Below are 24,588 nucleotides of genomic sequence, written 5' to 3' on the forward strand. Positions count from 1 at the left end.
ACATAAATAGCAAAAGATTTTCATTTACGTTATTCAAAGAATAACTCAATTCTAGTGATAATATAATACAATAATACATTCCAGTAAGACTATGATTCAAGGAAATGTAGATTGATAGAATATTTGAGAGCGAGAATAAAAGTTTCCTATATTTTGTTTATTACATATTGTGAACAAATGATTTATAATAATAATAAAAAAGTAAATATCTGTTTTTCCTGTGAACTCGAGAAAAATCCTCATCCTTATGGTGAAAGCAGCCATGGTGGATTTTAGGAACATCTGCATTCTTCCACTGCCACCTATTAATAACACTGTCAGCCTTGACTGTCTGCAAGAGGACAGTTGTTAATCTCATGACTGTCCTTCCAGAGACTCATATTTGTAAAGATAGATGATTAATTAACTTTCAAAAATTCTGAATTCTATGATGCTTATCAATATCATGTAGCTTGTCCCAGAAATTCATTTTTTTTTTTACCTTAATGAGACACTCTTTAGAAAATCACACTGATTATTTTCAAAATGCTTGTGTAACAGGACTAATTCCCCACACGGCTCAGACTGAAAACATCAAGTCTATTCTGCCATTGATGAAGGCTGTATATGATTCAGAATGGAATTTAGAATACCTTTTAAATACTACATGTTTCTGAATGAATTCAAAATGAGGTAGCAAACACAGAAATGTACTTTGGTTTTTAACTTAAATTATTATTTTATCTTAAAAGAATATTTAATTTCCTAGAATGCGTGATGTTTAGATTGGTTGTGATATCAATATGTAAAACTACTCTATCAGCAATTATTTAAAAAAATTAATCTGCTTTTCGATTTTTTCATTAATAAAACGAAAATCAACAGACAGATTTTGTGGATTCCCTTGGAGAATTGGTGTGAAAAATACAATCACCCTCAGATCTTGACATCAAATCCCACTACATTGATGTAATAAACTTCCATCCCACTAGCTAAGTGGATTTCGGAGCGCAGTGTTCTGACACTCACACCTGCCCCTCCAGGTGTTTGGCAGTTCTCATTCCATTCCAGATTTGCCCCACCCAAAACATGGTTTGAACCAACAGCTTCAGACAAATTTGCATCCAAACTACACGGCTGTTACATAGCACATGCAGACATCATCTTAGTCCTCTGTCCTCAATGCATAAACAAATCATTTAAATAAACAACTGGAATGAAATATCAATTTTGACTTCTATTGAGAATTTAGACACTTGGCCTAAAGTCATGCTAAGATAATAAGATTAAATTTTGATTATTACTAAAAGAGAGCTAACAACAAAAATTAAATCAGCTCAAACATCTGCTCTTCCTGGTTTGGTGCAGCTCCTGCATATTCAGATTCTATTTTTAAAAACAAGCAATTGAAGTTTATTAAAAACAAATTCCCTGAGGTTTATATACAGCAATAGTCTAATTATACTAATATAGTATACAATATTTATAATAGAATAAAACATATTGTCACTTTTATGTTTTATAATAATAATAATAATAATAATAATAATAATATAATATAATAATCCCTCAGGTCCAAAAACACTATTGCTCATGCTCATTTTAATGGCATAAAATAGTACATTTAATTTTAAAGGTCAGAAAGAAGGTGGAATGGTATTATTATTATTATTATTATTATTATTATTATTAAAGGTATTTTTTATTTAATTTTCTTTTTTTATAAATTAATAATTTTTTATTAATTGTGCCAAAAAACTTTACTAACAATATAAGTGGGAAAGAGGGGTAAAAAAAAGTAAGTTTTTTTTGGTGTGATTCAGATTACAGTTTTATTAAAGCATTTGTAATCCACACAATGTTTACAGCATCTTGATTGCTTTGTTATTGTGTCCATTGTGGAGGGGGTGGAGTTTGGTGCTGATCATCTGTCCATTATTTCCCCCCTCTTTAATCATTTTCCTTTAATCTTCACCTCAACATGTCTAAATCCTTTCAGGTTCTATTTTTGCCTGGCCTTGTTTTGATCATGACAGGGACACTCAAGTTTATGAATCCCTAATCATGCCACATGTACCTGCTTCTCTCTCTCTCTCTCTCTTTCTCGCTGCCCTTCCCCCTCTGTTTCTGACTCTCTCATTGTTTGAAGTGACAGATCAGGTCACTCTCTAGTCTAGTGAATCATTGATGAGAAAGACCTGTTTTGAACCATAGACTAATCCGCAAAAAGAATATGGCTTCATCTTATCTTTTTTTTTCTTCACATAATGTACAGTAGTACCTGCAGTGACCTGAACGTCATAATGACTTATTTCATGATTGAGTCTGCCAAAATATGCTCATGTGATGTTACCCTTAAAAAAAAATAACAATAATAATAATAATTTAATTATGTAGATTACACACTTTCTCTAATTCAAATCTTACAATAATGTGAGGAAATAATAATAACAATAAAAAAAGAAATATTGCAATACATTTAAAATATTTGTTGTATTTGTTGTACTGGATTTAATTTATGCTAAATAAATTCAAAATTAATTGTAGTGCACTGCATTACAGCAATGAGAATCACCACTGAGAAAAATGGAATTACAAGGAGAAAAAAATTAATTTTGTTCTTATTTTTAAAGTTTGCTAATAACAAACAAACTGGCTCCTAATTTTTCCCCCTCTGTTTGTTAAAGTTGTACACTAAAAGGCAAAAGACCATAAAACTGCAGCATGTTATCTCATTTTGTGCACTTGCATTGCATGGTAATGATTTCTAGTATACGCTCAAAGATCACATTAAAATGCTACATCTAAAACTATAGTCATTTCTTTCTACATAATAGTCATATAAACCAGGTATTACCATATAGTGCAGCTTATAAAAAGAGCTAGCCTGAAAGTCTTTTTTTTTATTCTTCTTCAACCAATCTGTTAGGACAATACTCAAAGCCACCCTGTTGCTATGCAAGTATCTGTCTTATCACATTTCCATGGTTACAGGGAATTAGCAACAAACATCAGAGCTCCCTCAGATACACAAAGAAGGTTTTTTTTTTTTTTCTCAAAGCAAATGAATTAGCCCTGGCAATGTAGCTTAAGGAGTGAGAAACTTCATACAAAGTGAGGCATTAAAGCACATTTCAAATGCTAGAAATGTTTTATTATTTTAACTGAAATAATGTACATAATATTATTAATAACTGATATCTTTGTCATGATAATATCAATATAGGCACCATTATGAGTCTTAAATAATAATAATTATTGAGCATGAGTGTTGATATTATGAAATGGATGAAAAATGACTGAGAGTGATTCTCAGATAACTAAACAATGAATATGCAACACAAATTGTGAAATTTGATATTCAACCTTATCTTGAATACTTAGTGTTGCCACGGATCTACGGGAACCATAACAGCAAATTATGGAGACATAGATTACATTACACTGATCCAAAGAGCATTTAGATCTGATTTGACATGGTTTTAACATTGAATTAATGCTATTTTTATTAAAAACAAAACTTCATAAGGCCTGATTTAGCTTGTGGGGCTAGAAACGTTTTCCTAGTCATTCCTCAGGGATCTGGCCAGGTAATCTGGCACCCTGATCCACATTATTCCTCGGACTGGAATTTGCACAACTGGGCCTGGTGGTCTCAGCCGCGCTGCTGGTCCTCTGCAGAAACTGAAGGAAGTTTTCCTGGATGGAACCTTCGTGACTGGAGGCGCGAAGTTCAACGGGTCTACTTGCGCAACATTTTCTCAGTTTTATCAGTTCCTCGCGGATCTGTCGGTTCAGAAGACCATAGAAGAAGGGATTCACAGCAAACGAGGAGTACGCTAGCCACATGACGGCTTCTTCAATGTCCCCTGGGCTCTGAAGTGGAGTGGTGATGGACATGTGGAGGTGGAAACTGAAGTATGGGAGCCAGCAGATAAGAAACTGGCCCACAATGACGACCAGGGTGATAGCAGCCTTTCTGCCCCCAAAAACCCTCTCAGGAGACAATCTCTGGGGGAGGCTGCGGGTGGTGGTGATGATAGTGGTCTGACTGTTAATGGAATCCGAGCGGCGCTTGGCCTGGTTGGCCGTCCAGGTGGGCATTGGTGCATGCTGTCGGGCTGCTGTTCGTGCGACTTTGTATACATTGCAATAAACGGCAAAAATCACAACAGTGGGAACCAAGAAGCAAAGCACGCTGAAGAGAATAGCAAAAACCTTCCTGAGGCGGCTGTGGCTCCAGTGCAAAGAGCAATGGGCCGCTGCAATGGAGCTCTGATTCCCATATGCTGGCCATCCGAGAAGCGTAACCAACGCCAGCAGGAAGGATTTAACCCAAATGAAGATCATGACACCGAGCGCCAGGTTTAGAGTCATCTTGACCTCATATCGCATAGGATGGACAATGTAGTAGTAGCGTTCAATACTGATGGCGGTCACAGTAAGAATAGAGGCACAGATGAGAAACACATTTAGAAAGATGTAGACCTGGCACTCTAGAACAGTAAATGCTACAGTGCTAAAGAACGGAGAACTAGATACTATCCCGAGAGGCATTAGCAATATAGAGCAAAGCAGGTCAACTGCACAAAGATGACACACAAACACATATTTTTTCATGTGAGGAGCTCGGGCAATGGCCACCATGACTCCGCTGTTGCCCAATAGGGCTGCCAGGTTAAGGGTCACCATGCAAAACAGCCCAACAAGATCCTTAATCTGGGATTCTGAGCGGATGACCTCCTCCATGCTGGGAGGGGTAGGCTTGGTTGTGCTCCGCTGGCCGGACGTGTCATTTGGAGTTGTTTGATTGGTCAGGAGACCCAGCATCAGACCTGGCACGGCTTTCTCCATGCTTCATGGGTTAGAGACGGAACCGAGCTTCTCCATGCTTAAATGTTGCTTTTCCTTCTGTGTGTCAAGCATTTGTGTTGAAACCATCTCTAAGAAGAAATGAAAAGATCTATTAAAACTGATTTTCATTCGATGTCAGATGTCAAACCACCAAGTTAGGATTCTCTAGATTGATAGAATTACATTTATTCATTTGACATACACATTTAACAAAAATGTGGTTTACAAATATAATTAATATATATGCTTTAAAAAAAAAAGCAATACTGCACATTGCAAACCACAGTCCTTAAGAGGATAAGAGAATATTTCTTCATAATTCGTTGTGCAAAAGGTCATTAAGAGGATTGGTGACTGTTTCATAGCCATAATGATTAGTTATGCAAATTGTGAACACCTCCATCACTCATCATTCAGCGAGATGAGAGAGAGAGAGAGAGAAATCTCCTGATGTCACACTAAACATGCATTTATTATCAGAACTCAGAGGCTGTTATTACCTACACACACTAAACACTTGAGAGCAAATGAAAAGGAAATTCCATCATACAAAGTTAATGAATAAGTCCTGAATGCATATGGGAAATCATTTAATATCAAGAAAGTGCATAGTTTATAAAAATTTCGGTCATCTCTGTAAGGTTCGAGATCATTCCCAGAACCACAGTGTCAACTTCCTTTTATTTAAGCCTTAACGGAAAATCACCCCCTTTTTTTTGTTTCAACCCACTGGGTCTCTCTATATGCTAACGAGGGCAGAACAACATCCTGCCCTTCATTGTTGGCAACTGACAGATTGCTTTCACCCAACAGGAGCATGATATGTTTTTTTTGCACAAATGGGTTGTTGACCTTCAGGGATCAATAAAGTCAGAGGACAACATGACTGCTGTTATTGTTGTTGTTGTTTTTTTTTGTCAGTGGGAGTCATGAGTCATACCTGATTGTGTGCCACAGCCTCCCCTCAAAACACCCACCCTAACCACTGACCCATCCCCTCCCCCAAACCTCACATTAACTTTTTCTCACTTCACTGGAAATTCTAAAACATTTTCCACTGAATTAAAATGAATGACCTGCTGTCATGTCAGATTGTACTCTGCCGTTCTGAATTATCGTCACATGACGCCTCAACACACAAGAATCATAAATGGCTGTGGAAGAAGACAATGCGATTTTTCTTACCGGTCAACTTCAGGGACGTCTTTACTTTTTTTGATAATTCTCCAATCAGATTTGTGACATGAACATCTGGACATTCTTCACACGTGTATGGAAACTTTCCTCTTGCAGACATTAAAACAAGTTCAGCACAATCCCACAGGAGGCCAGTGTTCCAGCACTCAACAACTCAGGTGATTTCAGTGGAGAACAACCAAAGTGCATGACGATCCTTCAAAAGAATTACCATCCAGGAAAGCCCCGGCCCCAAGGAGCGAAGTTCATACAGGTGTCCCTATACTGCTGTTTCCATCTAACAAAATCCAGGTGAAGTAGAAAGGTTATGGTCCCACCTGCTCTTCCTGTTTCCAGTGGTGTTGATCAGAATTCACACCACTTAGGCTGGTGTCCGTCAGGATGCTCTTCCACACGGTGTCTGGTGCTGTGAAGGGCTGTGACTGTCACACATTGTGTCTCTGTGATTTTTTTTTCTTCCTCTTTCAAACAGACACATACTCCTCTGTCCTCCAGAGTGGCAGTCATCCCCTGGGTCCTACTGCACACCATTAAACAAGATACTCCATTGTATCTTTACCAAATCATTCATTCATTCATTCATTCACTTAGCACTTGTGATGATTAAATGTATTGGGAAAAGTCAAGACTTCAGTACACAAAAATAAATGTTGTATTTATACAAGTACATTTGTTTTTGTAGAAATGTGTTACATGTAAACTGAAAATTCACCATTGCTTTTTCTTTTTTACACACTCTGTTGTCTTCCTTACACCAACACCACCACACATTCTTACATATCTTCCAACTGCTCTTCCACAACAAGCAACTGTGCAGCTGTTTAGGGTTGTGATTTTCGCCCTTGTTAAAAATGATTGTGTTGGACAAACTCTATACAGTATGCTTCCGAACTTGACTGATCAGCAAGATAGTGATCCCCATTTTATTACAATGGGATGTTGGGTTTCAAAACTACAATCATTCCATGATTATATTTATGGAATTTAAACATTTGTCTGACAGATTTAGAAAATTTAACAGTTCATTTTGCATGTGATGGCTCACATGATAAAAAACCAAGAAGAGTTTTTGATCAATGGACCATGTGCATTGTTATTATGCACATTTTTCGACAATTGCACATCCCAAAACTCACGTAATTTGCTTAAATCAATAAGACATTTGAATTTAAAGAAGAAAAAAGTTGTTCAGACATCTGAACTTATTGTTTTGAGAAAATAAAAACTCTCATTTGAGAACTGAGCAAAGGGGATTTAGAAAAACTGTAATATTAACTCAAGGGACCAAATTATTACCTATTAATTTATTAATACATCTTTATTCATTAATTTATTTAGTGAATTCTGTGACACTACATGTCTGTTATATCTTACAGAAGATATCCTGGACCATTGGGAAAAAAATCATTCAATATACCATTCCAAAAAAAAAAAGAAAAAGAAAAAAAAAAAAATCAATGTTTGGATTTATTAAGAAAGACATATTTTGCAATAATGACCAGTCTTTGATTGCTTTTTCAGTTAGTTTCTTATACATAAATGTCCAATTCAGTTATAGGGATTTTCTTTTAAAGAGAAGACTTGCTTGTTATTAAATATAAATTGGTTTTTACATTAATGTATGAATCAAGGAGGTTGGTAATGTATAGATTTATACAATATGAAGTTAACACAATGTAAACAAAGTGTTTCCTAAATTCTACAACATGTTAACAAAAGTTTTGTTCATGTATGGTTATTTAAAATGAAATCTCTGTGTCAAAATGTTTAGGTTTTTAAATATGCAGGCATGTCTATAATGCAGTATAATACTGTATAATTCTATTGGTAGGTGGTATTAAGTAGGCATGTGTGATGAATGTGTTTAAAGAGTATGCGCTAAGACTGTCTTTGTACTGCTGTCCACTTCATCTCAGAACAATATAGTGATTATATATGTTCATATAAAGTCTAAAAAATGTCATATAACAAAATCTAACTAAAGTGACTGTAAACACAATTTTACTGATTATATAGATACAGTTATTTGGCTCTCAGGGCATAGAAATGTTTAATGTAGTGTAAAAAAAAAAAAGAGACAACTTCTGGACATGAGGAGAACACAGTGCAACTAATTATTTATTATATTTAGATTAACCCACATTAACATTTACAATCCAACCATAAAGCGAACCATAACATGTCAGAGAAAAAAATATAATAGATATATGGACAATATAATTTTATAAAGAGCTTTAAACAAATGTTCGATAAAGGAAACATTGGAGTAAACACAAATGTCTATAAAGTGCTATATTAGCATTATATATCCTACATAATCCGTACTCGTCAGCAATGGTTGAGCAGCTTGCATGCATATAACTGTATGAATTAGTCTAAATAGAACTTAAATAAGGAACAACAATACATTAATTTGGCTTTAATTATGCATCAGAAGCATTTTGTTAAATACTCTTATTCTCAATAAAATAAGGGTATTTAATTTTGGGGGAATAAATCCCTCTTCATTTTGGCCTTTTTTTCATCTTTGTTATTTTTATCAAATTGAACATTGATTTCAACTTTTTTTTTTTTTTTTTTTACTGTTTAAAGGTGGACAGTATAGAAAACTGCAGTTATGTTTCTAATATGAATAACTTCAGAAGAGTAATGATAAGACATTTAATCCTCAATTGGAGAGAAGGAGTGAACGCAAAATGAGCAAACATACTGTAAGGCTATATTTACCATGTTTACGGTCCATAAAAAAGGTGTAATCTAGTGATGATTTTTTTATCAGACTTTCCGACTCATTAAATAGAGGAACTGTAAAAATTAACATTGCTGAACTGTATTACAAACTCACAATTTAACATTCAGCTTAACAAAATAATGTTAAGAATAACAAAATAATTATAAAATAACTGATTCCTGTATAACTGAACATTCAACGCATCATAAGTGAGAGTGAAACCATGTAGCAGAAGTGACATTTATAAATGGTTATATGCATAACTGTAACCGTTTACAGTCCCAGGTTTTCAAATCAGCTCTAATAACCGAACTTCAATTCCAGGAGGTATCGGATGCGACACTGGCTTTCCTTATAGATGAGGTACTCACTGTTGAAGAAGGAACTGTCTTGGTACTGCTGTTGCTTTATGGCTTTTCCCTGAGGAACCGCCACCTTTTTACCATCCAACTCAATGAAGACATCTTTTGAGGGATCTAAACAAAAAAAGAAAAAATGCCAAGAAGCTATTGCTATGCAGAAATTAACATACTGTACATGTGTAAAAGAAAAATGATAAAAAAAACCTGGTTCTTGGTTCCCACGTGCAACTACGCTGTCATAGCCAGCAGGAGCCTTCCTTAGGCTGCAATCATCCTCCGTGATGGTGTACTCTTTTCCCAAAGCAACTTCATTTAGAAACATGATGCCAATGTTGTTGGATGGACACACTGAAAAGACAAAAAGAAAAGAAAATTTTAGTGGCTATTAGTATACCACATAACCAAACAAGCTTAGCCATTGTGTTGCCATATTGTCTCTAATAAAACTTTACATGTGTTTACATAGTGCTTTTTATATTTGAAGTCTATACTGATGCAAACAAGATACCGATCCTAACCATAGCCAGCAGATTTGATGTTTTCAGAGGCAAAATAGATTCCCCTGCCCACACGTCCACCAGAATGGGGCATAATGCGAAGGCCGCTCTTCAGAATGGCTGCGACCACTGCCACGTTTGTTCCATGCCAAAGCAGCTTCCTGTTCTCCAATGCATCATTTTCCCTGAAGCGCTCAGCCTACACAACCAAATGCGCACATGCACGCACACACAAAGGATTTAATTAGGGGAAGAAGACTTGGTAATGAACAGAATTCAGAACACCCACTGAGGCCCAGTGCTTAGTGCTGGTTTGAAATCAAATTAGGAATCTAATAGGCATTTAAAAGGAGTTCAAATAGAATAAGATTACCATGCATTTAAACAGTAAGATTTTTTGTACAGTTACAATTTCACGGTTTACTTTAATAGCACTAAACATTGTGTAAGCTTTAAATCTGATTTACGCAATACTATTCACCTCTGCATCTCTGTCGACTTCCCAGACATCCACCAATGTGAGTCCTGTTCTTCCCGTGGCATTCAAGTACTTCTCGATAATCTTAAGAGAGAGAAAACATTTCTGAGATTACTACACTGCATTTCAAACCACAACTCAATTTTGTAAATGTTTATCATTTAAATCCTAAAGATTTCAATAACTTAAAGGTTAAATACAGAAATGTTTAACATCACAGACAGTGTGTTCAAATTCATGCCATGTTCAAATTTGGAAATAAATTTCAAGCTGACAATTGAAAAAAAAAAAAGTATGATTTTGCTATATTTATGGGTCATATTCTTTAGTTAACACAATATAAAAAATATTGCTTAATAAACTTTTTGTTTTTATTTCCGTATTATGCAATGAAAATACACTGCATAATTTATATTACTAGCTTATTTACTTTATTTGCAAATTTAAATTAGATTCTGAACTCCAGATTTCCTGTGCATGCAAACCTTGAATTCCTTTGACTTCTTATCCATTAGGCTTAGCTTGCATTTAAGAGACTGGTAATTTTGGTCAAATGGATGTGGCACTGTGTCCTTCATCTCTTCTTTGGCTTTCTCGGATTCAGCTTTAAGACTCTGGGCAACCTCAATGTCTGCAAGAACCTACAAGGTACAAGCATAATAGGGAAGTTTGGATTTTGGTAATTCTTATCCAGATGATAAAGCATTTTACATTGGTCATTCATCTAACACACGAGAACAATTTGTTTTTGTAGCCAAGACTTTTTTGGGCTATGTATGATTTTACTAATACAGTAGAAAGTGTGTCAACTAGGCACTATTTCATAAAAACTCGGTACACGGTAACTGTTGTGATTCTCACCAAAAGCATCTCCTTCTTGCCCTGAAGGATAGAATCATCAGAGATGATAGGTGGTCTGTTGCGGCCAAAGTTATGAGGAATTATGGTGAAGAATTTGTTGGTGAGTTCTTCTAACTTGTTCCGTTCCCCATTCTTTATTGCAGCTTCAATCTGCTCCAAAGCCTCAAAGCCTTTGGCTATCTGCTGCTTGCTGAGTTTCCCCAAGGGCATCTTCTTAATATCTGACAGAGAAAGATGCGACACATAAAACTCCTCCACAAAAATGGATCTTATTTAATGTTACAGACAGGACTCAAAAAGGCAGCAAAAAGTCCCATCTTCAGTTCACAATCACACTGCCAAAACTCCCCTGTGGCCTTCAGGAACACATGTAAAATTGGAAATGAATCCCTGAGTGATCGGCAGTCTTCATAGAGTTTAAAAGATATAACTTGTTTTTCGCAGCTATCAAAAAGAACCACAATAACAAGGCTATTGAAAGGAACAGAAGAACTGGGACACAATAATTCAAAACTAACCCAGGTTCATGCTGGTCATGGCTTCTTTGAACATGTCATTGTTGAAGATAAATCGGATGAGTCTTTGAGTTGCCTCATCCAATGTACAAGGCAGAACATGTTGTTCCGTTTTCACCTTCACATCTCCACCGTCTACAGTGTCCACCTGAATGAAACACAAAATATTAGAATTGGTCAGATGTGTTATTCTTTTGAAAACTTCAAGGACTTCAAAGACAAAGAGGCTAAATACCTTCACTTCTGCATCCTGGTCCCCATCTACCTCTATCAACGTATATTTTCCAGAATACGAGACAAAGTTTTCACGATCGCCCCAGTTATTCTTGGTCTTATCTTTGAATTTCTTTTCAAAATTCTTAATAGCTGCATCAGCGGTAGATGGACCGGCTAAATTGTTCTGGCCTGACTCTCCCTTGAAACAATGAAAGACAGACAAAAAATGAGTCATCTCTTAAATGCTACAAGAGCATTTTTGCTCATTATGTTGTGATATATTTGATTGACAAAAGAAAGAAACTAACATACCACTCTGCCCCATCTTGTCCAACAATAATACTTTCCTCCAGACAATAAGACTTGGATTACATAGAATTTGTTGTTGTTGTTTCCAATGTTGGTTTGGTTTAGCATACAGTCGTAATCTTCATGAACCTGTATGTTTAGACCAAAACTTTTCTGTGATTCAGGGCAAGCAGTAACTTGAGTAATAATTTGCATTACGTTTTGCATTCACATTAATAATTTGCAATTTAACTATTTGTTCCATCTCACCTCAGAATTTGGTAGATTACAGAAGCTGTCTGGGTTCCTCGTGCCCTTCACCTGGGGCACTGTTGCCTTCAGAGCCTCTTTGACAGAGGTGAACTTGTCCTTCGGTGGAGCTTCAGGCTCCTCCTTCACCTTCTTCCCTCCAGCTTTGGTGCTTGATGTTGCCCTTCTCTTAGGTGCCATCCTCTTTCCTCTCTCTTCATAATTAATTATAACATTTGGTAAGTTTAGTGTCATTTCCCAATCAAATATATCTGAACTTACAGTTTAAAAATGGAAATCTTAAATAATTCTTCATAGCAATATCACAGCTAAACATTTCACCTTTGATAATATTTTGTTATGCATTAACTTCTATTATACAACTGGGAATGTAAAATGAAGTAATCAAAATATTTCTGTTTATAATCAACAACAACCAGTTTGATGAAAAGATATAATATCAAATTTCAAAAGCTTGCTAAGCTGCTAACAATAAATCCACGCAGTACTGCTGAGACATGTGCAGACATGCTGGAGTTTACTGTAAGTGACGTAGATCTTCCTGGCAGCCTATCAGACCTTGGAAACATTGAAAATGAGTTTATTTAAACCACGGGGATGCTTAGTAAAATTTAAACCACGGGGATGTTTAGTAAAATGTTCCATTATTTTCCATGTTCACGAGTAAAGATATAATGCTATAAATGTTAAATCGCAAGTGTTGATAATTGAGGTGAGTCAGGAGCTATGTCCTAACGTTAGCTAAACTGAGTGTTCTTAACGCACACCTGCAGCTTAAGCTTTAGCAACGTATAGCCTACATGGCTGAGTTTCCCAAAAGCATTGTAAGCCTAAGTTGATCGTAGCTCCATTGGTTTCGATCATCGACTGAATAAAAGCAGGTTTCTGTGGGTCTGCGATGTACTTAAGATTACGATGCTTTTTGTAAACGCAGCCAAGAGTAATATGACCGCTAACAATGACTGGCGATTTTATTATTAGTCATATGGAATCATACTTACCTGCTAACGTCTGTGACTGTGCAGTCAAAGTTTGCAGATTCACTCTGACACTTCGGCACTGTCCGCTGCCTGACTTCCGCGTTTCTGAACTGCGAGTTTACGTCAACGTCACAACAGTTGGTCAGCCGTTACGGTGAAATTTTAAATTTAGGTAAAATTTTTATTTTATATATATATATATATATATATATATATATATATATATATATATATATATATATATATATATATATATATATATATATATATATATATATATATATATATATATATTTAATTATAATTAATTTTCTAATATTCTAATGGCAACTACATACGACACCGAAGTTGGAATAAAATTCAAAATTTATAAAATACACAATATGACATTGGATCGAAATTTTCACGATGTTCAATCAATCAATCAATCAATTAGTCTTGTCCTTATTAGTAGGCATATTTTGAATTTCTCTGATATTATACATTCCAACGTTAGTTCTGGTGTATCTCAAAGGGCAAAAACTATTAAAAAACTTATTTGTCAAGTTTTAAGTTCAATTAAATTTTATTGTTGCAAATTGTTAGAAAACTAGAAACTGTATATCATGACAAACTACAGTTAATTCAGTAACATCAAACTTATCTCTGTAAAATGCTGATTGACTTGAATGGAAGCGGTGCTTAAACAGAAGCAGTTAAAAAAACTGTTTAAAAGAAAACAATCCTCCAATGCGGGTATATGGACAGCTCAACAGAAGGCCTCCCTGTTATAACTGAGGCAAAAAATAAAAAATAAATAAAAAATAAATAAAAAATAAAATGACCGCAGATGTAACCATCGCAAAGATCAATGTATCAGGTTGAAAGGACAATTTCCTTTTTGTCATTTCGCCACAAATGATTGAGTGTGCAACTCGGTGAATATAATTGACCCTTTCTGTAACACCAGTCAGACTGTGATAGGCCACATATGTGAGCATTGTTATTATTAAAGATTTAGGATATATAAATATGATACTTTGTCTATGAGACATGACTCTTCTTCAGTAGACTGCTGTATGTGCATTAAATATGCAGTGCGGTAATAGCAGTATTTGCTAAATTTTGTCTTTTTATTTTTCTTAATGGTTTACTTATTTTCCAACATGGTAGCAACCTAAATTACTTCATGAAACAAAATTGGGTGCATAATTTATTGCATTTGCATATCACCTATATTATAAAAAAGGTCACTCGGTGCACGGTGGACCAAATTAGCAACATAAAAGTTGACCTCACTCAATTTGATGTAATGAGCAACTATATCCTCTAGATGGGGACAATACACAACTTTTTATTCTATGTCATGAACATTTGTGTAAATATTTGACCCTTCAATGCTGATGTGTGTAATTTTTTTCCAATGTACAAGTAATCAACCAGGAGAGCTTGTATTCATATAAAACACATTTTATTTACATAAATTACAAGAAAGCACAAACCAGAATCACCATAAATCTACAATAAAAACATCTTGTATATAATACTTTAAACAGATTTACTATATTTTTACTCCATATCTTAAACAATACTTTATTATGTTTTCCATAAAAAGAGTTTAAACTGGCATCCTACTGATATTATCTAACTAGTCAGAGAGAGAAAGAGAGAGAGAAACAAAATGGGATATTGTACTCACAGCACGTTGAGAACAACATAACAGGCATTCGTTATTACGAATAGCCTCCTCAACATTAGCAAACACTTGATTTCATGACTAGTGAAGATAAGATTTATCTGTATACCGCATTTGGCAATCAAACAGGAATCCTGTTTCTCAGAGTGAGGATGTTGTTGAGTCCACTACCTCTCTGCCATTACATACTGTAGGCACGGTGTTGGAGGCCGAGGCTGTAAAGACATAGTTAATAACACAAAGTTATTGTAAATCACAGTTATTACCACTGCCATTCAATAGATGTTTTCAAGTATGTGGGTGATTTTTTTCCCCCCACAAGACATATGAGGTGCTCTATACAGTTTGATTAAAAAAAACTAAAACACAATTAACTGAAACTATTTTTCCTCACTGTTTTGCTATTTATTTTTTATTTTTTACTGTAATGTCATTTCCATTCTCAATCCTCCTTACATATCTATTACTGCAATGCAGCATAAATCACTGTGGTATATATATATATATATATATATATATATATATATATATATATATATATATATATATATATATATATATATATACCACAAATATATTTATACATACATATATATACATACATACATATATATATATAATGTATAAAAAATAAATAATGCAGCACTGCTTAAGAGCTGTACCACAAATGAGAATTTGTATTTTTGCATTATGGTAATAAGAGTAATTTTCTGTATCATAATGCAAAAAATAAATAAATAAATAAAATAATGTAATTTATTTGTCACTTTGAGGTGAAATATTTTATTGAACCATTTCGTGAGATTTACATACAATATGTACTCTATCCAAAACTTCAGCTTCAGTGCTACAGTAGAAGTATCAGTGCAATGCAATAAAGCCAAATACCTGCTCTCACAGAATCAATGATACGTTATGTTTATTTTCCAATATTACTCTGCCATCATACAGCACTGAATATTTTGATCAATATCTTTCATTTCTGATGGCGGTTCAGACATTGGCAAACCATATTTTTCAATATGGGTGACAGCAGTTAATCAATATGTTAGATTTAAAGAGCTGCTATGGATTATATTCATGATTCTGATGTATTAAAGATTGAGATCATAAACACTACTGTACCTTGAGAGAAGCTGGAGCCAGGGCCAGTGGTCACACTGAATCGAGTGGTGGCCACTCTGAGCGTGGTCACGTTCTTCTGGGGCTGAAAGAGGATGATGTGGATCTTGGGAGCGAAGAGGCAGCCCAGCACTACTGAACCGCTCAGACTCACAGAGATGCACATGGTAGTGGTCTGCACCTGAGAGAGTACACAAAAAAGTGATTACACCACCTCTACGTTTGCACAGTGATAGCACCTGACTGACTCATATTCATCAGGGATCTTAACATGGGATTGCATTTATTTTTCCATTGAACTCAATTCAAAAGTGTTTCCAAAACCTATGCAGCTGAAAATGTATCTTAAGAGGATATATCCCTGTGCAAAGCAGGTTTAGTGCCATGTATGAGCAACCTCATGCATACTAATACAGGTATTAGAGACATGCATCACCAGATAACATTTTGAAGAGAGAGGGGGTGAATAAACAGGAACTGTTTCTAGGATTTTCAATATTTTTGATGAGATGTTGGCTTGTATTGTTGTACATTTAATTTGGCAGATGCTTTTATCCAAATCGAAGTGCATTCAAGCTATAATTTTTTATCAGTAATATATGTATTGGATTTCAAACCCATGGCCTTGCCATTGCTATGCTCTTTGAGTTGAGCAACAGGAGGATTTTCATTATAAAAAAGTTTACTGAACAGCTAGCCACTGCTTGTTTTGATCTGAACTTGATCACAAAACATGGTTAACAACAGCCCTCTCAGGGTCACAGAACTGGAGAAACTTCAATATGACCTTGTTAAATAATTGCAATACAGGGTTCAGCTGTGATGAATTAGAGTTTTCCTCTCAATGCCAAAGGAACAAAGAGTTGCTCATTCTATTTTTTTTCTTTCAATACGATAAATTTGAAAGTGTTTCTGTGAAAGCAGCAATGTGCTTGCATAAACCAAAGTGCTTTTAAATAATGCATCATTCAGAGGGGAGCTTGCTTGAAAAGGTCTTATAGATGCTTTCCCAGCAACCCTTGCCCTTGTCTTCATAAACATGCAGTTTTCATATAGGATATCACACTGAATGTTTTTTTGTATTGGCCCCACTATGTTTTTTATTTTGGTTCCACATTTTTGTTGTATGTCTGATTCTGAAGATTTATTATATTAATCTTACAAGCAGTGTGTGCCTTTTCTGCTGTATATTGTAGTTTGGAGATGAGAATCAAAGATGATAGAAGTAAAATGATATTTGAGCATAATGAGGCTGTAGAGTGTGTGTGGGAGTGTGGCGAGGTCTCGGTCTCTAAGGCACACCTTGCTTTTTGAGCACAGGCCCCAGCTGGGAATCATCCTCCCATGCTCTAACACATCACCTCACACTCGCACACACACATTTATAAAACCCAGAAACCCTGAACAGAGAATGACACCCTGTCCAATCAAAACGCAAGGATATTCCCTTTTCTCTCACAATGTCTTTTAGTCTCTTTTTGTCTTTATAGATGATATATAACATCCTACAGTCATTAACATCACAAGATCACATTTCTGTCCGTCTTTTTGCTTACCAAAGCATCCAAATTCAATATAGTGGCTGTGTCTTTACAAGTACTGAGCTCTACTGCAAGGATGTGTATATATGTGTAATTTGTGCTCCACTGTAAAGTTTTGAGTCATGATTTTTACTAAAGTACAATTTCAACCAACCAAATATTACTAATAATATTAGATAATAATTAGAACTGAAAATAAACCTTAAGATATTTTTAATTAGATTTTTAAAAATGTAATGCACGTGTCAAAGGGCTGTAAAAATGTGCTTCAAAAGTGAAAAGGTGTTTATTGAATAGTTCCTGTCCTGAGGCACTTGAGTGAAGGATACTCAGACCAATTGAATAGCATGTTTTCATAGGCTAGTCATTTGCTGGGATGAAATATCCCCACTTTCTTTGTTCTACATTGAACAGCTTTTGAGCAACATGAAATGTGAGCTTCTCCTTTCATCAGCGCAAAAGACAGGTGATCAAAGAGATTTCATATCTGCCATCTGAATTGGCAGGTATGGTAACAAAAAAAAATCAATCAGCCAAACTCTTAGACTCTTGCTCTCAGGGAAATTGTATATATGCTAAAAATAAAGGATAAAGTCAATGTCAGAAAGTGATTAAGGGTTATAAGAGAAGCTCATTATCTAAATGATGAAATATATTCCATGCTGTCATTGTGTGTGCAGTGTGATTTGAAACAGCCCCTCTGATATCTATTCCCAGAGGAGAGCCGGTAATATCCCCCCGGCACAAGATTTACTTCTCAAGGAAATCACATTGTTATACAGAACACTCAGGGAAAGCATTCATTATCAACACTGAGGGAGACTAGCAGAACCAAAACTCCACTAGGCTGAGCAAACTGAAATTTTCAGGGAAACCGTTAAATGATACTTTCAAAATGATTGTTTTTGACATGCTGGTTTTATTGTGCAATATTATTATATACATGTATACACACATGGTAAGATGTTTAAGGCTCAATTTCTTTTTTCTTTCTATTTTTTTATTTGATCATTATTTATTATTAAATTAAATTAAATTACACTCATTATGGATGTAGGGTGCTTAAGACATTTAATTTTGATGCTTACATAAAGCCCTGATTTAGAGGCTATTATTAATTTTTTAATAATTTTTAAATAAATTATTATTTTTTTAAGTTGACAAGCTTTTGGTTGTTGTTGGTGGGCTATTGCTGCAATATGTACCATGCATTTGTACCGTTCATATTTACTTACCCTATAGTCACTGGCAGTAACATAGAAGATTGGCTGGAAAGCCAGCCAGATTATGCACGTGGTGTACATGGTGAAGCCAATGAACTTGGCTTCATTGAAGTTCTCTGGGCACTTTCGAGTCTTAAAGGCGTAAAAGGTACAGAGGATGATGAGGACACAGTTGTAGGTTAAAGACATCAACATGCTAGAGTCCTTGCTGTTGCACTTCAGTGTCACCACGTCTCTTCTTTCAGGACTGACCTCCTTTCTCACCCCAGGAGCCTCAACCAGAAGCCAGACCACCACTACCAGGAGCTGACAGGAAATAAGACCAGCACAGATGGCCACCTGCGAAGCTGGACTGATGAACCTCGGCCTTTGAGCTCCATCCTTAACGCCGTTGAAAATCCGAGCGATGCGATTGGTCTTGGTCAGCAATGCGGAGTAGCAAACGGCAAAGGAAGTTCCCAGGCCAAGTCGCCGTAACGTGCACACTACAGCAGAAGGTTTGCTGATGTAGATGAAGGTCATGAAATAGCAAAGTAGGACACCTATGAGAAGAATATAGGAGAGCTCACGTCCACTAGCTTTCACCACCGGTGTCTCATTGTTCTTTAAGAAGAGGCCAATGACAAAGAGTGTGCAGAGCATGCCAAGGCAAGCAATGGTGACCGGCCCAATCGCCCAAGCGTCCTCCCAATGAATGTACTCCTCGGGTAAATTGTAACACCCCGTGAGATTGTCCAAAGGCCACTGTCCGAAGCTACAATCCGCACAAGTGAATTCATCCAGAAGGTACTGGTAGGGCTGGCAGGGGATGCAAATCCAACAGCAGACATCACCAGGCTGCATGCTCTTTATTTCATTTTTCCTACATGGGTCGCTGCACTGGGATGTGGGCACCACTTGGCTTTCCCAAGGAATCAGGCTCGTGTTCAGAGTTAAATCCTGAGCCCAGTATCCCACTTTCCTATATACGTATTCGTTATTCTCTTTGTGATAATGGAAGATGTTGTAGCGGCCCAGACTGTCTCCATAAACATCGAAGTGAACATTGTTCTCGGTATCAGCTGGGCGAAATGGAGCTACGGACATAAAGTGATAAACATAATTTATTTACATTCTTGGCAACAAATGAATAGATATTTTACAGCAGCAACATGTTTTTCTATGTAAGCAGAAAATATACAACCCAGAAAGACCTTCTTATTGTCAGTCCACCATGCTTTCTTCAGCGTCCTGTCCTGCACATTTCTCATTAAGTTTGTAGATGCAATGGACTCAGGTGCGAATGTACATTTACATAATTGAGGTCAGGAGGTTGATACATTGCCTGGTTTCTATGATGTAATTTGGCATTCTTGGAGGAACAACGTGCAAAAGCAGTCAGATGGCGAAAAGATTAAAAAATAGATCAAGAATAGCTATAGGAACCTGACAGATTCCCATTAGTTCCCTAATACGAGCAATTGACCACTCAGCACAGACATTTAATATACATCCATGCTTGTACTGGTTTAAATCATTTAGAAGTTAGCATGGGGCTAATGAGGCTAATGCATGTAATAAAACACTTAGTCTGTACGCAGGTCATATATTGCATTCATGCATTAGTGTAATCTATTTTACAGCAGCAGTATTCCCCTTAGGAAAACTAAGATCCATTTATCTTTCAAACTGATTTCTTCGATATACTGCTCAATCAGTGTTTGCTTTGAGATTTAAACTATTGGATGAGTGCAAATATTAACATAATTCCATGTGGTGAACGTGAATCGATATGCCAGAATTCAAGATGATTGAAAACTGCATATAGGGAGCCATCCATAAGAAAATTCTATGGAATTGGAATTACACAAAGGTGAATAAATAATAACAGAATATAAAAAAACTACAAAATATTTAAGATAAAACTGACCGTCAAATTTTGTCTTCAGGATGTAGTCCTTGTACAGCTTTTTTCCATTGACTGGTTTCATGGCACTGCAGAGTTTGGTGGAGTTTGAGCACACTGCTTGCCTCATGTTGTGAAGAGCATGGGCCATAGCAAAGACAGCATTCACCACGAACATGATCTTGGACTCCTGCTCGAATTTGCCATCGCGGAGAGAATGCTTCCCACAATTAATGTCATGCAGGCTGCACTGAAAGCGATTTTCCCAGAACTCTCTGAACCAGGGGTTACGTGTGTTGTTGTAAGGATTGAGGTTTGTGAAGTATGTTGCAAATTCAGGGATCAGATAAGATGCAAGCTCAATGGTAAAAGCTCCATCCGCTACATTTTCACTCCCTCTAACCACACTCTCTTGCGCCCCCCAACCATCACTGGCCACCCAGATGAAGGACACGTTCATGCGCTTCGCTGCAACCAGGAGCTCTCTTGCGTCTTCACTTCTGGTGAAGAGGATAACTACTTTAGCGTTGGATTTCTGCAACAGAGATCTGATTATTCCATCGTAACTGTAGCGGTCCATGGAGCGACTGACCTTGGCGGACGTAGCAATGCAGATTTGCAAGGCCCGGGCCTCTTGCTGAAAGGCGTCGATACCCGTCTCGCCGTAATCGCCCTCTGAGGCAACCGTGGAGACGTAAGTCCAGTTAAAATAGCGCAGGATCTCAGCTATAGCTTTAGCTTGGTAGAAGTCCGGGGGTACAGTCCGGGCAAAGTAATCATAACGGGATTTGTCGCTCAGTTTTGCACTGGTGGAGGCATAACTGATCTGAGGAATCTGGAAAAGACGCAGGAGATTGGCCACCTGCAAAAGGACAAATGAAAAACTGTGATGAAAAACTACTGAAGTGTGTAAATGGTTACACTATTTCACTGTGATTCACAGGTGTTGGCTGTCAGTACAATTCTCTTACACTGTGTGATCAAATTTATTTTATTTTACTTCCCTTTCAGCAAGGATGCATTAAAATGACAAAACTTTTAAGAAGACATTTTTCTTGAGCTCCTAATCAGCATATTAGAATGAAATGATGAAGGATATTGTGACACTTAAGAGAGGAATAATGGCTGCGGAAAATTCAGCTTTGCCATCAAATAAATAAATTATATTTCAAAATAATTAAATATATATATAATATCTGTTTTACTGTGTTTTGGATGTAAAAAATGCAGCCTTGGTGAGAATTTCTGAAAATTTTTAAATAATTGCACTGACCCCAAACTTCTGAACCACACACACACACACAAATGCATGTATTTTGTTCTTATGACTATACATTGCAGGAAAAACTTTCATTCTGATCACTTTTATTCAGACAAAAAAAAAAAAAAACATTTAACAATATAAAATTCAAAACACAAACAAATATTAAAGTCTCTAACCCTATATGAAGCCTTTTTTATCTTTTGGTGTTATCGTAGTTAATGTATTATGCCATAGTGCATGGAACAGAATGTATAATCATCTGGCATCATTTACAGAAAAAAGCTGAAAAGTGGCCGTTTCACAGGTACATTTTTTAAATAAAAATTATAATAACAATAATAATAAAAACATAGTTTTAACATACAGTACTTCTGTAGTAGGTCTGGTACATACAGTAAGTCTAAGCACGAGAATGTAATTCCTCTGATAACACAAATTAAGGCAGTTATCACCAGATGCTTAGCATACTGCAGCGATTAGTCTCACCCTTCTCACTTGTCTGATCTCTGAGAACCCTAATGGCAACACTTTGCATTTCTGTTTTCACAAGTGAAATAAGAGCAGTCCCAAGGAAATGACCCAGTAAACTTCTCTATATTTGATGTGGGTGCTTCATTGTCAGCGGCAGTTCGTGAAACTATGACTCTCTATTCTTGCAGTTATTAAATTTGTCATATTGGTGGTTTATTTGTAAAGATACATGTACTAAAACTGTATGATAAATCTATGAGAGAGTTCTTTGAGCAGCTAGGAGCTGAAGGACACTTAAGCACTAGATGTACAGTATATGATATTGCACAGTGAATCACTTCACTCTGTAAACCTGAGACACTTCTGCCAGCTCTGTCTGAGAGTTTTGATCATATGATATGCAATGGAGTCTGACTGGTCTGTGCCTCAGGCAGGTACTCAGAAACCTAAGGGAAAGTCAGCATGAAGATGCCAGCAGCAGAAAAGAAAGCTCTTCAAGATTTCTTTGTTCTGTATATCAACACTGCATAACGTGTGATTGTCATCTGACTTACAGCTTCACATATTCAACATCGCCCAAACTTCCAAATCCAGAACACCATGAATATGCAAAGTCTCATACACAAAAGAAAAGGTTTCATAAAAAAGAGAGAAATACAAAGAGATTATTTTCTGTGTGCTATCCCAATTAAAAAGTTTTATTTTAATGCAGTACTTCCCAAGTTTTTTTGTATTTCGTACCCCCATAGCCATTTCAGTATAACTAAAGACGCTTTCAAAGATAGAAAAACATACATGTATTCCTTTTCATTATAGAACAACAAATAAAGAAAAACGTCTTAGAGAAAGTAATCCTAACAAATCTCCTAATAACTGTGACTATAGCTGTGTGCAAAATACATGGTGGAATAAAGATCAGGCAAATAAAGAGATTACCAGCCAATGTTTGTAAGCAAAAATGGAATAAAGCCAAGAGATATTAAACACCAAGGCCAAAACCTGCGCTTCACATCTTCCAGATGAAGGCTTTTTCCTTCAAACAAAACGCAACAAATTATTAAAGTACCTGCCTTACCTCATGTACTTTCACTTAAACAGCCATTTAGAAATGTCTGTTATGAGGGTAGTAGAACTTCATTTGCACACTGCCCTACTTATGTAAGTACTGTGCCTCAAGAATGCATACAAGAGCAGTTTTCATATTATTCTGTGGTTGCTAATGCATGGAATCAATATTAATGTCACTTTTGACTATGTGTCACAGATGGGGCAAAAATTTCTACTATCCATTAAAAAGCTTGTACTAGTCATTATTGCAAAATAATTCAAGTTACTTTTATTTCTTTAGCTCTTCATACAATACAGACTGTATTGTAAGCTGCTTGACAGTAATAAACAGTAAAACTATTTTGGAAACACTATTTAGGAGACAATTCGAATTCTGAGGTAAAGCAGCTATAGAAATGACAATAGTGTTAGTATTAAGTTCAAGTCAGTTCAGTGCGGGTTCAGTTTCGATCAATACCAAAGTAAAGTTCATCATTTTTGAAACAAGTTCAATTCAGCTATAAAGCAGCTCCACAGAAGACAATAGTGTCACCATCCAGCTTAATTCAGTTCTAGCTTTGTTCTCATCCAATCATGTCAGTGCAGTCATATCACTAACATTATTGGTTATACAACAACAGGGTGACCTTTTAAACTATTTAAACAACTGCCCAACAAATAAATGCAATTTTAGAATATTGTCTGTAAATTGAAAGCTAGGATTATTTAATGTACAATTGGCCTGGCTAGCACTAAGACAAACATTGCAAAAAAAAAAAAAAAGATAATATAATATATATATATATATATATATATATATATATATATATATATATATATATATATATTAGGGATGCACGATATTGGATTTTGGCCGATATTCGATATGCCGATATTTTCAAAATAATTTTGGCCGATGCCGATACCGATATCGATATATATACAAATATATACTGATATATTTAAACTTTAATTTTACTGAAGAGAAATCCATGTATCTCTTCTGTACTGATTCTACCATAAATTTATTACTTTACAAATGTAGACAGACATTCACATCTGAAAAACAGGTCAATTATTTCACTTGGAGAATATCGGTTTGGCTCATCGGCAGAAATATTCATATCGGCCG

The 24,588-nt window shown here is 35.9% G+C and overlaps 3 protein-coding genes across 4 annotated transcripts in view; all 3 read right to left on the reverse strand.

The window, feature by feature from the left end:
• Positions 1–3,122: 3,122 nt before the first annotated feature.
• Positions 3,123–6,583, reverse strand: gpr61l (G protein-coupled receptor 61-like). 2 transcript variants are annotated; one of them, XM_026261090.1, is made up of 2 exons: positions 6,348–6,583; positions 3,123–4,922 (listed from the first exon to the last, which is right to left on the reverse strand). In XM_026261090.1, the coding sequence occupies exon 2, from the start codon at positions 4,831–4,833 to the stop codon at positions 3,547–3,549; it is 1,287 nt and encodes a 428-aa protein (XP_026116875.1). In that variant the 5' UTR covers positions 4,834–4,922; positions 6,348–6,583; the 3' UTR covers positions 3,123–3,546. The 2 variants fall into 2 exon arrangements, with proteins under 2 accessions (XP_026116875.1, XP_026116866.1); XM_026261081.1 differs by having other exon boundaries at positions 3,125–4,922; positions 6,019–6,582.
• Positions 6,584–8,121: 1,538 nt separating this feature from the next.
• parp3 (poly (ADP-ribose) polymerase family, member 3) lies at positions 8,122–13,350 on the reverse strand. The gene is made up of 11 exons (XM_026261102.1): positions 13,250–13,350; positions 12,249–12,442; positions 12,003–12,128; positions 11,710–11,889; positions 11,478–11,622; positions 10,960–11,180; positions 10,584–10,739; positions 10,102–10,182; positions 9,642–9,819; positions 9,328–9,471; positions 8,122–9,237 (listed from the first exon to the last, which is right to left on the reverse strand). The coding sequence occupies exons 2-11, from the start codon at positions 12,426–12,428 to the stop codon at positions 9,062–9,064; spliced, it is 1,587 nt and encodes a 528-aa protein (XP_026116887.1). The 5' UTR covers positions 12,429–12,442; positions 13,250–13,350; the 3' UTR covers positions 8,122–9,061.
• Positions 13,351–14,692: 1,342 nt separating this feature from the next.
• grm2a (glutamate receptor, metabotropic 2a) overlaps positions 14,693–24,588 on the reverse strand; it is a 33,409-nt gene continuing 23,513 nt past the window's right edge. The window contains exons 3-6 of the mRNA XM_026261114.1: positions 20,699–21,536; positions 18,802–19,865; positions 16,029–16,206; positions 14,693–15,118 (exon numbers count right to left, since the gene is read on the reverse strand). Of these exons, the coding sequence (XP_026116899.1) occupies positions 15,045–15,118; positions 16,029–16,206; positions 18,802–19,865; positions 20,699–21,536 (2,154 nt within the window). The 3' untranslated portion in view covers positions 14,693–15,044. The remainder of the gene's footprint in view (positions 15,119–16,028; positions 16,207–18,801; positions 19,866–20,698; positions 21,537–24,588) is intronic.

This window comes from Carassius auratus, chromosome 6 (genome assembly GCF_003368295.1).
Source record: "Carassius auratus strain Wakin chromosome 6, ASM336829v1, whole genome shotgun sequence".
Classification (NCBI taxonomy): Eukaryota; Metazoa; Chordata; class Actinopteri; order Cypriniformes; family Cyprinidae; genus Carassius; species Carassius auratus.

Excerpts from the sequence above, each read along its gene's own strand:
- gpr61l (XM_026261090.1), bottom strand. The coding sequence starts at position 4,833 with ATGGAGAAAGCCGTGCCAGGTCTGATGCTGGGTCTCCTGACCAATCAA.
- parp3 (XM_026261102.1), bottom strand. The coding sequence starts at position 12,428 with ATGGCACCTAAGAGAAGGGCAACATCAAGCACCAAAGCTGGAGGGAAG. Across the intron at positions 10,740-10,959 it reads GCAAGAAGGAGATGCTTTTG|GTTCTTGCAGACATTGAGGT; the intron begins GTGAGAATCACA and ends TGTACCTTGTAG. Across the intron at positions 9,238-9,327 it reads ACGTGGGAACCAAGAACCAG|ATCCCTCAAAAGATGTCTTC; the intron begins GTTTTTTTTATC and ends TTTTTTGTTTAG.